General features: G+C 39.9%; 1 protein-coding gene across 1 annotated transcript; it reads left to right on the top strand.

Annotated features, from left to right (window-relative positions):
- Window positions 1–6,603, top strand: LOC137042060 (leukocyte elastase inhibitor-like). The gene is made up of 7 exons (XM_067418750.1): window positions 1–93; window positions 776–973; window positions 1,298–1,426; window positions 1,571–1,688; window positions 1,788–1,909; window positions 5,655–5,825; window positions 6,010–6,603. Exons 2-7 carry the CDS (start codon window positions 788–790, stop codon window positions 6,409–6,411), a joined length of 1,128 nt encoding a protein of 375 aa, XP_067274851.1. The 5' UTR covers window positions 1–93; window positions 776–787; the 3' UTR covers window positions 6,412–6,603.
- Window positions 6,604–14,592: the final 7,989 nt, after the last annotated feature.

Genomic DNA, 14,592 nt, shown 5'->3' with positions numbered 1-14,592 from the left:
ATATATATCGATAACTGAAAGCCATGAGGGAACGAGAGAGCCTTGTGTCAGTTGAGAAGACGCACCTCATATCAAGGAGAGATCGAATCATCCGTAAGTATTTCAGAAGCTCGTGAATTTTATCTACAGTAGTTATAATATCATTTTATATAAATGTATGGTGCAAATTGATTCACAAAAATGATATCTTATATCTTCTGCTTTACTGTGTCAGTATATATTCATATCAGGATATATTCATTTCAGATTAATCTCATACATTTTAAGATTTATTTTCATACAATGTAATAATCCAGTGAGTTTTGTACACAATTAGAAACAGACACTTTCCAGATCAAGCAATTGGTGTTCTGATTACATTGGTCACTGCACTTCGTTTAAGGTTAAATTATAAAAAATAACAAAAACATTCAAGAACTTTGTCACTTTACAGCATTTTTGTCAGCAGAAGCTATAACTTCTGCAGAAAACCAAATGTGCATATTACAGGTGTGGTAGACCAGGATGAAACTGAAAACCTTTTTCATTGATTTCATTGTTTTGATTTTAGTGCTTTTTTATTTTATTTTAGCTAAAGCACTGTTCTGTTGTTTTTATTGTATATATAAAAAAATCTGCAGTTGACGTTTCACATATTAGGAGAGACAACAGGAGAAATTAACATGACTTTTCTGTGGCTTGAACAGGATGTACACTTTGTTTTCCGATCTGGTCATTCTTACTGTTTTCTGTGCTGGTCTAACATGATGTTTAAAGTGAATTTCCTTCATTCTAGGCTGTAAACGAAATGGATCCAAAAATTGAACCTGTGGTTTTGGCAAACACAAAATTCTCCATTGACCTGTTAAAAGAGCTATGTGAGGTCAACACAGGTAATGTGTTATTCTCACCCCTGAGCATCTCCTCTGCTTTGGGTCTGGTCTGCCTGGGTGGCCAACCCGACACGAATGAAACTTATTCTCAGATGTATACGGTGAGCTCAAGCCTCTCTATAAACTGTCATCTCATGTTTATGAATGCTGTAAAGGAGACCTATTATGCCCCTTTTTGCAAGATACTTGGTACAGAAACATAATGGGCCATTTCCACAGAACACATTTTTGTTATACAATTATGTTTAAACACCATGTAAAAGTACATTTTGCATAAGAGGTCCCCTTTAATGCTTTGATTGTTGCAATTCCGAAATACACAAAATAATTTTACAATGCTTTCTTCAAAGCACTCCTCACAGTCTAGAATTCTCTGAATACATTTCACTCAATATTAAACAATGTCCTGTAATGTTTCTCTTAAGACCCTCCACTTTGGCACTATGAAAATTATGTACAGCATTCTGTACGAGGAGCTCAACAAAGACGTGACGGACAGAAGCCTGTACCTGGTTAACCTCATGTTTGGAGAAAACACAGTGAAATTTAATGACGTGAGTTGTTTGAGAAAGCACAGCGAATGGTTAATTTACTTCTTAAAGTAATGCGTGATTCAGTGAGATGCCTGTGTCAGAGCACTGATGTTAATTCAATCCCATGCTGCCATGTTCCCTCTCTTTCTTTTGATAATGTTATAGGATTTCCTTAAGAAATGTGAGGATTGGTGTTTTGCCAGCTTGATGAACGTTGACTTCAAGAAAAGTCCTGATGCTGCGAGAAAAGAAATCAACGACTGGGTGAAGAATAATACCGGGGGTAACTCAACTAAAGACCAAATTTAGTTTATTTGTTTTTATATTATCGATAACTTTCTCATAATTTCTGAATCTTCTGATCTTTATCTTTCTATTTTAGATCACATTGAGAATTTGTTGGCTGAAAAAGCTGTGACTAAGGACACGATTCTTGGTCTAATCAGCGCATTGTTCTTCAAGGATAAGTGGGCCAGTGCATTCACACGTGTCCCCGCCAACAAGGTAAACCGCTCAAACTGAATGATCCACATCTAAACCACTGTGTAATGCTCAGCTTGTCATCGTGTCAATCAAAACACCTTACCAGTGGCACATCACTGTAAAGCATGATCTCTTGTGCATTATTGCTTTAGTGTTAGTATTTTTATTGGCTCATCCGGCCTCTCTCAGTGTAACCCTTACAAAAAAGTTTATTCAAATGTATACTTCTTTTAAACACAAAAAAAAGTATTACTTTCAGTCTACTTTTTAAGTAAACAGAAAAACAGAAAAATCTGTTATTTTGCCTATAATTTTGATCAAGGTATTTAAGTATAAAGTATTCACAAAAGTGTTTACACATTTGATTGAGTAGCCTATTTAATATTTTTTTCACATAGTTTTACATAGTTTTACAAACGTACATTTTTAGAATTTGTTTTATTAAATGTTCCCACATTCAAGTGTTGGTTAAAAAAACATATTCACATATTCATACAACAAAAGTGAACATGGTGGGGAAAATAGTTCAAATAAAGACAAAGCCAGATCTTTCTATGTTTTTGCTTGAACTTAATAAAACTATTTTTAGACTTTTTTGCATTTTTATATTTCAAGTATTAAAATGTATACCTAAATAGTAACATAGTAGTATACTTAAAGTGCATAAATAATATATAAATAGCAAACTATAATTGATGTTTTTTTAATTTAAATAAAACTTACGTGCATCAGAGATTAACATTAACACCAGCTGGTACATCTGTGGCGTTACAGACACTCCCACTAGCCACTTTGGTGGGTTGAATTTTATTTTAGTCTTCTAAATGGACTGCATTTATATAGCGCTTTTATCCAAAGCGCTTTACATTTTTGCCTCACATTCACCCATTCATACACCGACGGCAATGTCAGCCATGTAAGGCGACATCCAGCTCGTCGGGAGCAGCTGGGGTTAGGTGTCTTGCTCATGGACACTTCGACACTTGGTCAGGTGGAACCGGGGCTCGAACCACCAACCTTCTGGTTTGTAGACAACCTACATGAACCACTGAGCCACTGCCGCCCCCAAAAAAGCCCCTCTTCTCAAAAGGCATCTGTTATAATCCCATTACAACCAATCACACGATTCTGTTGACTGTATGAATGTCATGAATTTATTGAGCCTATGAATTTAATTTCTAATAATCAGAGGCGTTTCGATTAGTCGCAGCTGAAACGCCAGTTTTGTTCAGAGTGCGCGCTCACTCACTGAAATCTGAACTCTCACCATAAACAAAGCCGAGATGTGCGCAGGAGATTCATTCACCATACAGCGATTGACTGTTTTTGTTCTATATAGTTTCAAAAATAGATCACAGCAGAACCAGAGCATCTGATGTGACTGGTATAAAGTTTGATGTTGGACATTTGATATTCAACAATTTAGAGACCATCTCTAAAGTAACATACAGGTCCTTCTCAAAAAATTAGCATATGTGATAAAAGTTCTTTATTTTTTCCATAATCTAATGATAAAAATTAAACTTTTATATATTTTAGATTAATTGCACACCAACTGAAATATTTCCAGTCTTTTATTGTTTTAATACTGATGATTTTGGCATACAGCTCATGAAAACCCCTCTTAAAAAATTAGTGTTTTTAATACAAAAAAAGTCAACCTTCAAATAATTATGTTCAGTTATGCACTCAATACTTGGTGGGGAATCCTTTTGCAGAAATGACTGCTTCAGTGCGGCGTGGCATGGAGGCGATCAGCCTGTGGCACTGCTGAGGTGTTCTGGAGGCCCAGGATGCTTCGATAGCGGCCTTAAGCTCATCCAGAGTGTTGGCTCTTGCGTCTCTCAACTTTCTCTTCACAATATCCCACAGATTCTCTACGGGGTTCAGGTCAGGAGAGTTGGCAGGCCAATTGAGCACAGTAATACCATGGTCAGTAAACCATTTACTAGTGGTTTTGGCACTGTGAGCAGGTGCCAGGTCGTGCTGAAAAACCAAATCATCATCTCCCTAAAGCTTTTCAGCAGATGGAAGCATGAAGTGCTCCAAAATCTCCCGATAGCGAGCTGCATTGATCCTGCCCTGATAAAACACAGTGGACCAACTTCAGGCATTTTGGCATTTCCTTCTCCCCAGTCTTCCTCCAGACTCTGGCACCTTGATTTCCAAATGACATGCAAAATTTGCTTTCATCCGAAAAAAGTACTCTGGACCACTGAGCAACAGTCCAGTGTTGCTTCTCTGTAGCCCAAAAGTGTCTTGACCTGGGGAATGCGGCACCTGTAGCCCATTTCCTGCTCACGCCTGAGCACGGTGGCTCTGGATGTTTCTCCTCCAGACTCAGTCCACTGCTTCCGCAGGTCCCCCAAGGTCTGGAGTCGGTCCTTCTCCACAATCTTCCTCAGGGTCCGCTCACCTCTTCTCGTTGTGCAGCGTTTTTTTTGCCACACTTTTTCCTTCCCACAGATTTCCCACTGAGGTGTCTTGATACAGCACTCTGGGAACAGCCTATTCGTTCAGAAATTTCTGTGTCTTACCCTCTCGCTTGAGGGTGTCAATGATGGCCTTCTGGACAGCAGTCAGGTCGGCAGTCTTACCCATGATTGCGGTTTTGAGTAATGAACCAGGCTGGGAGTTTTTAAAAGCCTCAGGAATCTTTTGCAGGTGTTTAGAGTTAATTAGTTGATTTAGATGATTAGGTTAATAGCTCGTTTAGAGAACCTTTTCATGATATGCTAATTTTTTTAGATAAAGGAATAAAATAAAAGACCTGAAATATTTCAGTTGGTGCAATAAATCTAAAATATATGAAAGTTTAATTTTTATCATTACATTATGGAAAATAATGAGCTTTATCACAATATGCTATTTTTTTTTTTTAGAAGGACCTGTATACGACATTGGTATACACGTTTCTAACTTCAATAGCTTTTGAAGAGAATGAGTTACAGTCATAAAACTAACTGTAAAGTGATACACACCTTTTAGATTTTTGATATTTAATTAATAACTGTGAAATCACATGGAACTATGGATATGTATTTCAATAGGCTTCTGTATGGGCTCAAAATGAATTAAATATGCCATTTTTCAGACAAGCAACTGTTAGCGTTTCTCTGTCTAGATTAAGAAGCTTTACACTTATAGAGCTAAATGGGCCTTTTTGATGACATATGTTATACATTTAATCTAGACTTGATTTGGGTGTGTATAGTCATTTACAAAGAGCCAAGAACAAATTTCCCAACAAACAAAATTGTGACCAGTGAAAATGCTGGCTAGTAACTTTGGAAAACTACTAGCCTCTGTGGCTGGTGTGCAAAAAGTTAATGTCAAGCCCTGCTTGTAGAATAAAACTAGTAGTTTACTGAGAGTGTCCTTCAAAGTGTACTTTCATAAGCCAAAAAAATGTGCTGCAAGTATTTAATTAGTAAACTATCAGTATACTTAAAAGTTCACCTGTATAGGTGCAGTACAAATAAAAACATAGTTTTATAAATTAAAACTACACTGTTGCACTTAAAGTGTACTTAAAGTTACACTTTTATTCAGTAAAAAGTGAGCCAATTTACTCCCAAGTAGTACTGAAATAGTACGCTTACAAGTTTACTACTATTACATTGATATTAGTATACTTACTACATGTAGTATAATTTAAAAAAATGAACTTTAAGTACACTTATTTTTTTATAAGGGAAGTGAGACTGCAGTATAGTTAACACATCAGCATCTCTAATGTCTGATCTGTCTGTGTTTTAAATGTCAGGACAAAACAGTGGATTGGCCAATGATGTCTCAGACGAACAAATTTCCTCTGGGTACCATCCGACACAGACCAAATCCAGATCCCGAAGCTCAGATTCTGGAGATCCCTTATGCAAATAAAGATCTGAGCATGCTCATTATACTCCCAAAGCAGAGCGATGGGCTACAGAAGGTAAAACAGACAGTCACATGAACACATGAACCTCCCTTACTGCTTTTACTTCACTTGGAACTGCATACTAGGATAAAATCTACATGAAAATGTGGATAGTTGTGTAGGTTTGGTATTACATGAAAGGGCAAACAATTAAAAGTCTCTCCGTGCCTGTCTCTTATTTTTCTCCCCTTACTTTAAGTTGGTAGAGTCGATCACTTATGAGAACCTCATGGAGTGGACTGAGCCGGACAACATGATTCTCACAGATGTGGATGTTAAAATACCCATCTTTACGATGCAGGAGAAATATGACCTGAATGATGCCCTGAAGAGTCTGGGCATGGTTGATGTGTTTGAGAAGCGTAAATTATCTGGCATAGCGCCTGAAGAACTGTGTCTGTCCAAAGTGGTGCATAAGTCTTTTGTAGTGGTGAACGAGGAAGGCACAGAGGCAGGTGGAGGCAGTGGTGGAGTTCTCCAGGGTCCTCGATGTATGAAAAGCCAAGCGAGTTTCATGGCAGACCACCCCTTCCTTTTCTTCCTCCGGCACAACCCCACCAATAGCATCATCTTCTGGGGCCGCTTCGTCGCCCCACCATAATCATGACCCGAGTCTGAAACGCAGAGCAGAGCAGACTGGACAACAGTGTGATCTGTCATATTAAAATACAGCAGTGATTATATTACATGTATCTTCATATAAAATGCATTTGCTTAGATTTGTGTAAAACAAAACTCTGAATACACAAAATGTTTTGGGTACCTTAAATGAAAAACTATAAATAAAAGAAATCAGGCAGAATCTTGTGTCCTTTTTTCTTAAACATTTTGTAAAGTGGTAATTAAGGTGTGGAAATTAACTTTTAAATGAACTGAAATTTGAATGATTTGTATTGAATTGTGAGGATAACATGAGTAAATGGAGACTGGGTGAATTATTAAAATAATCAAGCTCAGATCAAAGTAAGAGAATTAAACACAGCTCACCAGTTTCAGCAGACCAGTTTCAGCTCACCAGTTTCAGAACACCAGTTTCAGCTCACCAGTTTCAGCAGACCAGTTTCAGCTCACCAGTTTCAGCTCACCAGTTTCAGCACACCAGTTTCAGAACACCAGTTTCAGCTCACCAGTTTCAGCAGACCAGTTTCAGCTCACCAGTTTCAGCAGATCAGTTTCAGCTCACCAGTTTCAGCTCACCAGTTTCAGAACACCAGTTTCAGCACACCAGTTTCAGCAGACCAGTTTCAGCTCACCAGTTTCAGCTCACCAGTTTCAGAACACCAGTTTCAGCTCACCAGTTTCAGCACACCAGTTTCAGCAGACCAGTTTCAGCACACTAGTTTCAGCTCACCAGTTTCAGAACACCAGTTTCAGCTCACCAGTTTCAGCTCACCAGTTTCAGCTCACCAGTTTCAGCTCACCAGTTTCAGCACACCAGTTTCAGCTCACCAGTTTCAGCTCACCAGTTTCAGCTCACCAGTTTCAGCACACCAGTTTCAGCTCACCAGTTTCAGCTCACCAGTTTCATCTCACCAGTTTCAGCTCACCAGTTTCAGCACACCAGTTTCAGCTCACCAGTTTCAGCACACCAGTTTCAGCTCACCAGTTTCAGCTCACCAGTTTCAGCTCACCAGTTTCAGCACACCAGTTTCAGCACACCAGTTTCAGCTCACCAGTTTCAGACCACCAGTTTCAGCTCACCAGTTTCAGACCACCAGTTTCAGCTCACCAGTTTCAGAACACCAGTTTCAGCTCACCAGTTTCAGAACACCAGTTTCAGAACACCAGTTTCAGAACACCAGTTTCAGAACACCAGTTTCAGCTCACCAGTTTCAGCTCACCAGTTTCAGAACACCAGTTTCAGCGAAACAATGGATCGCAATGGCAGTTCAGACGCTGAGGTAATTATGTTTATTAATACTCATATAGCAGAACACAGCCATACAATTACAACACACAATAAGAGACAGGCCAGGATTAGACAGAACAACGATTAGAGGAGATGAATTGAATTGTTGTGTGAGGAGAAAAAAAGAGCAGGTGAGAGAGAGTTGGCTCATAAAGTTATACGCTAACAGTGTCAGATTACAATACTTTGCCTGATACATGATCTAATCGCAAAGCTGGTATTGGTCATCTAGGAGTATTGATACCAATAACAGAAAATAATAAGTTCATACCTCTGCCCAGTTTGTTCTCTCTCGTGTCCTTCAAACTCATGGCCAGGGACGCCCCATCTGGGATCTGTATACGCCCAGCACCCACCTCAGTAACGGTGCACAGTTCATGCGGTTTCTTCGAGCTGATCGTCTCTGACGGATCCGTGACCGACCATCACACCTCCCGAGCGGCCGAGCCACAGACAGTATAACGTTAGTGTTACTGGGTTTCATGTGATCCTTTATTCACTCATTCTCTTAAAATAAACCCATAACACAAGTTATGGGTTTATTTTGTGCCAATTCACCGTCGATAGCGTGATGTATGCTGTTTTGAGTATGTTTTTGAATGTACATACATGGCATGAATTAAATATTTACATTATCCGAATAATTCCAGACATTTTTTTTTTATAAAAGTGTGAGACTATGCATTTGTGTTTATGTAGCATACATACTTTGTATTTATCAATGTTCATGTGATCATGTGATCATGTAAAAACAATAACAAAGAAGCATCGGCCTGTCTGTGTTTATTCATTTAATATTAACTACATGAGTGTTGCAATGTTGAACTCCATCATATCGCTGATAATCCGCGGTGTATAGTGACCGCCACACACACACACACACACACACACACACACACACACACACACAAACACACGCACACACACACACACCACCGCGTGTGTCAAAGCATATGCAGAAGTGAAGTCCCATCTCTTCACCTGCACAAAACGCCACCATGCAGGTTTTCCAACTTTTTTTTTAGGAAACCTGTGGACTCGATGTCCTGAAAGGCTGGACACAATAATTTTCCATGACAATGATAAATTGAAATAGAAAGACTACGAAAAATACACTGATTCCTACTGAATACCAACCTATTCTGCAGAGCTTGGCAGACAACTCCCTCTCGTGATGTAATATGACGCAATGTTGAAAAAAACTGCGGTTTTTACAAACAGCCAACGAAATGGCTAAATTTGTGCTCTTATGTCTTTTAAAAACATTTTAAATCCTGCAGTAGGCCTACCTTTTCGTGTGGCATTTTCATACAAGGTTACATGTTCATCTGATTTTTTTTTTACCTGCAATATGCTCTTTAAAGTATATGTGGCCACTATATCTGCCCACCACGATATCTTGGAGAACAAAAAGGTAAGTCAGCACGACCTGATCATCAGGTTTCTGAGGGGGGCGAGGAGACTGAATCCTCATCACAGCTCCCTCTCACCCTCTTGGGACCTTGCAGTAGTTTTAGATGCTCTGCAGAGGCCACACTTTGAGCCATTGTCAGTTGATCTTAAGTTCCTGTCAATGAAGACAGCGCTCGCTTTGGCCTCCATCAAGAGGGTGAGCGACCTGCAGGCATTTTTGGTTGACGAAACGTGCCTGGAATTCGGGCCGGCGCAATTCTCACAGGATCCTGAGACCCTGGCCTGGATATGTGCCCAAGTTCCCACCACTCTGTTTAGAGATCAGGTGAACCTGCAAGCGCTGCCTTTGGAGGAGGCAGACCCAGCCTGGGCACTGCTCTGTCCAGTACGTGCACTTCATGCTTACGTAGACAGAACGGAGTGTTTCAGGACCTCAGACCAGCTCTTCGACTGTTATGGTGGGAAGCTGAATGGAAATGCTCTGTCAAAGCAGAGGTTGTCTCACTCGATAGTGGACACCATTGTTTGGCATACCAGCAGCAGGGGCGACCATGTCTCCTTGGGGTCAGGGCACACTCCAGCCGGAGTGTGGCCTCCTCTTGGGCTTTAGTGCAGGGTGCTCCACTAACAGACATCTGCAGAGCTGCCGGCTGGGTGACACCAGCCAGATTTTACAATCTCCGAGTGGAGCCTGTATCCGACTATGTACTCGCCTCTACAATTGACTGGTAATGGACTAGGCTCAGCTGACGTCGCTTGCTCACCCTTCCACTCCACGGACTGGATATGTGCGATATTCTCCTCAGGTGAGCTTCCCGAAAGCCCTGAGCTCCTCCAGCACTATCGATGCCGATACCAGTAAGTCTGCCCTATCTAGCCCAGACCCTCGTGTCCGGCCAGGTGCCGCTGTGTGCATGGTTCCCCCTCCGGACGACCCCCACGCGTCTTGAATGTCTCACATTACCCCACTCTCCCCTATATCCAGAAAGTTGACGCCAGACATGGACTTCCATGGTATTTTTTCCACCTACTAAACTTGATGTTATTTTTTTCTACCCAAATCCTGGGTTAAGCCTTTTGAGTCTTTCTTCTTCTTCTTCTTCTTCTTCTTCTTCTTCTTCTTCTTCTTCTTCTTCTTCTTCATGTGGGTAGTTTTTGTGTTACCCAGATCCTGGGTCTGACATCATAACACAGGTTTTTTTGTGTGCCCTCTTCAGGAGAGAGCAGTGCAACTCCATCAGTAAAATACAGGTTTGTGTACATTTTTTTTAATCTATCCATCCATTCGTTGTTGTGCTGTATATCGTTTAATTATATAGCAACATAGAGGGGCACGATATCGAGTCACCTAGACGGGTGTCTGCCTTTTCACGTGATAGAATGCCTTATGTCTTGAAAATGTTTTAGATTTTATGATTTAAGATTAGGATTAAGATTTTATTCAGATCCAGAATATAACTTAGGATGTTAAAATATGTTCTCAGAACTGTACACTGATTGTTTATGGACATGTTGGAGTCGGTCACAGCATATTTCGGCCATGAGTGAAACACAGGGCCATGGTCTAAAGCTAGAAGTTCACCTGCTGATGAGCTCCGACATGAGATCCAGCGCCGTTATGGTAGAGAAACAGGCTAACAGACTGGACGATTACACTTGAATTATTTATAAATGTTTAATTTTTACTTCTAATATGTTAATTGAGATTGTAGGCACTATTAAAAACTATATAAAATATGCTATACTGTAAAATATGATATTCAAGGAATTATCACGCAAAACAGATGTGTGGAGTATTGTTTAAAGGTTTAAAGGATTTAAGTTAATCTGTAAACATTAATTCTTGAATCAAGTAAAAAAGAAAGAAAAGAAAAGCTAGTATTATAGTGAAAATTAATCAACCCATTATGCTGCATTAAAAAAATAAGATTTGCTGGGTAAAATGAACTCAACATGTGTTCTGTCCTGTATTTACCCAGCCCTTGGGTTAAAAACCCAAATTGGTGATACTATACAGCATTCTTTATACACACACTGGGGCAGTCAGTTTATGCCCTGAGAAAAGTCAGAAGATGGAAAACACTCACCACTAGCCTATGCACATGCTTTATAAGGCTTCAAATCCAGAGTCCGGACGCACCAAAGTAACCATGTCTAGCATTGCTTAGCCATGTCTGCCACCTAGTGGGAGCCTAAATCCACTAACCCTGTGTCCATGGACAGGGGTTAACATCCATAATGTCTGAATTAAGTAGAAATGCAGGCCGTTGAATCATTTCCTCTGTGCCGCTGGGGAGGAAGTGTTGTACACTCCTCTCTCATCACCCCCACGCTCTGCCTCTGTGGATTAATATAGAACGGAGCACTTCCGTTTAGAGTAGGCCTAACTGAGCGAAGTAAAACTTGATGTAATGTGAAATCATTTGACATTTATTCTTTTGGAAAAAACAGTGGGAATGGGGAGTATGCTGGATTCGCTTATGGGGAATGAGTGGAAATCCTTAACAGTACTTCCTGAGTTACTCATTAAGACAAAATGGATGAGAGAAGATTGAAAACACATTTTAAATTGTAATAATATTTCACAACATTACTGTTTACTGTATTTCTGATCAAGATAGATAGACAGACAGACAGACAGACAGACAGACAGACAGACAGACAGACAGATAGATAGATAGATAGACAGACAGACAGACAGACAGACAGACAGACAGACAGACAGACAGACAGACAGACAGATAGATAGATAGATAGATAGATAGATAGATAGATAGATAGATAGATAGATAGATAGATAGATAGATAGATAGATAGATAGATAGATAGATAGATAGATAGATAGATAGAAAAAAAAAAGACAACGGGTCAGCAGAATAATACGGTTAAAGTGTGGGATGTAGTGTTTATCTGTTGATATTTGCTTCAGGAATGTGTTAAAGTATTAAGTAAGAATTTATTTGTCTTTGACATTCATCATCTGAGGAGAAATGCGGCTCACATTAATTTTAACCCTGAGAGATATTCCATACAGTCACATATATGATGAATTGATATTGATGGTTTAACAATTTGTAAATCAATGTGAACCAATGAAGTCTATGATACCTAGAGAGCTTGTTAGCATTCCTATTCATCGTAAAGGCACTTACTTGGCTATTACACACAGCTCTGGGATTATTTGATGATCAGATGAACTTTACTCATTTAGCACAGGAGTTTATTTGCAAATCACCTAAACTGTAAACGTCATGTGACTAATCACTCTGAAGCTCCAGGAAAATTACATTACAGGCACTGGTTATTGTACCTGATGTACACTCATCGAAAGGATTATTAGGAACACCATATTAATACTGTTTGACCCCGTCGCCTTCAGAACTGCCTTAATTCTACGTGGCATTGATTCAACAAGCTGCTGAAAGCATTCTTTAGAAAGGTTGGCCCATATTGATAGGATAGCATCTTGCAGTTGATGGAGATTTGTGGGATGCACATCCAGGGCAAGAAGCTCCTGTACCACCACATCACAAAGATGTGGTCTCTGAGTCTGAAGAGAGCTCTTTTTCAAGGTCTGTGGTGGGCATGGGCCACGTGGCTGAAGTCTGGCTGGTCTCTGGGTCTGTTGCGGAGCTGGCAATGTCCTCCTCTGCGATGTAGATGCTGAGAGGGGAACCACATTGCTGCAACACCCACTCCACATATTCTGTAAAACTCCACCGAGGACCATCTCCAAACAGATTGGCCTTAGTCAAGGTGCATAGACCGTTGTCTGGGTAGTGTGTCAGGTGAGCGATCATCTCAGCCTCAGACGTCACGGCCATGAAACATTATGCAGGAAAAAAAAAAAACTGTGATTGGTTGCGTTACATGTCAGTCAAACGTCCTTTTGGGCACTCCTTTACCAATGAAAGCTGTGATAGACCGTCAGTCTAAAGGTCTGGCTACGCAAGAAAAACTCACGGATATGGTGGTCCTCAAGGGAACAATCTTCTTATGTGTGGCAGAGAAGCTGAACTGCTGGTAGATCCATTATAATCTCTTCCAGGTCCATTCTCGTTATGGTTAGTTGCAGCAAAGGAAGAGGACAGGCAGGATCTAAACACAACAGTCATGTTAATTAATAATACTTGACAAAAAAAAAAAAAAAAATGCAGGAGCATATCAAGAACCACTGGAGAAAAACAGCCAACTAAACAGACAAAGAACTGACTAAAGGGCTAAATGAGGAACAGGTGAAGCAAATCAATTAAAGAATAAGTTGCTATGACAACCACTGAACTCATCGTAAACCATTCCATTCCATGGAAAAGGAAACACCGGAAACAAAGAATTATAAACTAAGAGTCCAAATTAAACCTTACAGTTATATTTTACAAACAAAAAAATAATTATATTTTTTATTATATTTATTTTTTAACAAATACAAAAAAAGATTTGCGTCACTGTATTTGTCGGGAAATAACGGCTCACACATAATGGGAAGTAGATCAAACATACTGATATACATTTTGACACATCCTTTTAAAATAAAAGGATCTCAAGCTGGACAGCAGAGGCTTAAATAAAGAAAACCATGACACAGAGACAGCTTCCTCTTACACCACAGCTTCCATGTGTTTACACTGAATCAGAAATCCGTTGTTTACAAAGATGCGTAAATCACTGTCAGCGTGAAGGTGGAGGATTTGGACTTCAAAAGGAATCGCAGGCCTACGGGTCAGGATGGAGCTGTGTTATGATGCGTTTCCTGTTAGATAAAGCGCTCCATGTGGGCCACGATAATGAGGTGGCAGGAAAAATGTCCTGTATGGCTCTGAACATGAAGAAACGAAGCGATTAAACCTCCTGTGCTCAGTAAAACAGACTCATGGCTCTCTAATGAATCCAAACACATCTTAGGCTCATTAAGATACTTTGTCATGCACACTCATTCAGGGTGACTACAATTGCTTCTGCTCTCGCCTAAGATCAACCAAGTCTGTGGTTTGTCTTCTTGAGTTGTGGTGTTGTGTTTAATCGGCTCTGACTATGGAGCACATTTGTCTAGTTTTCAACTTTCGGGCCAAACACATTCATCACTGAACGAAAACAAACGGGCAGAGTTTGCGGTAAACGTTTCCTGCTGGTTAAATCCTGCTCATTGTGTCTGCTATGTATTTCAAAGAGCTGTTTTACAAGCCCAGAATCAGTTAGATAAATTGTAATTCCTATGAATAAATATTGTGGCAATGCTGGGGAAAAACACTTACACACAAAAAACTTTAGACAAATCTAAGGTGGGTAGCTAGTCCCCCAACTTGGTTAACTGCTGTTTTGGTGGTTTCAGTGTTTAAGAGTTGTCTGATGACATTACCTAATAAGCAAAGATATGTCACATTGTGTGAATTGATTTTAATGTGTTCATACAGTATATCCAAATGTTGTGTTGATTGTTTTTTTAGGCCACACAATCGAAAA

This window comes from Pseudorasbora parva, chromosome 15 (genome assembly GCF_024679245.1).
Source record: "Pseudorasbora parva isolate DD20220531a chromosome 15, ASM2467924v1, whole genome shotgun sequence".
Taxonomy (NCBI): Eukaryota; Metazoa; Chordata; class Actinopteri; order Cypriniformes; family Gobionidae; genus Pseudorasbora; species Pseudorasbora parva.
This window is presented reverse-complemented; position numbering and strand designations above follow the sequence as displayed.

Coding starts and splice junctions, on each gene's coding strand:
- LOC137042060 (XM_067418750.1), top strand. CDS start 788: ATGGATCCAAAAATTGAACCTGTGGTTTTGGCAAACACAAAATTCTCC. Junction 974..1,297: donor CTTATTCTCAGATGTATACG/GTGAGCTCAAGC, acceptor GTTTCTCTTAAG/ACCCTCCACTTTGGCACTAT. Junction 5,826..6,009: donor AGAGCGATGGGCTACAGAAG/GTAAAACAGACA, acceptor CCTTACTTTAAG/TTGGTAGAGTCGATCACTTA.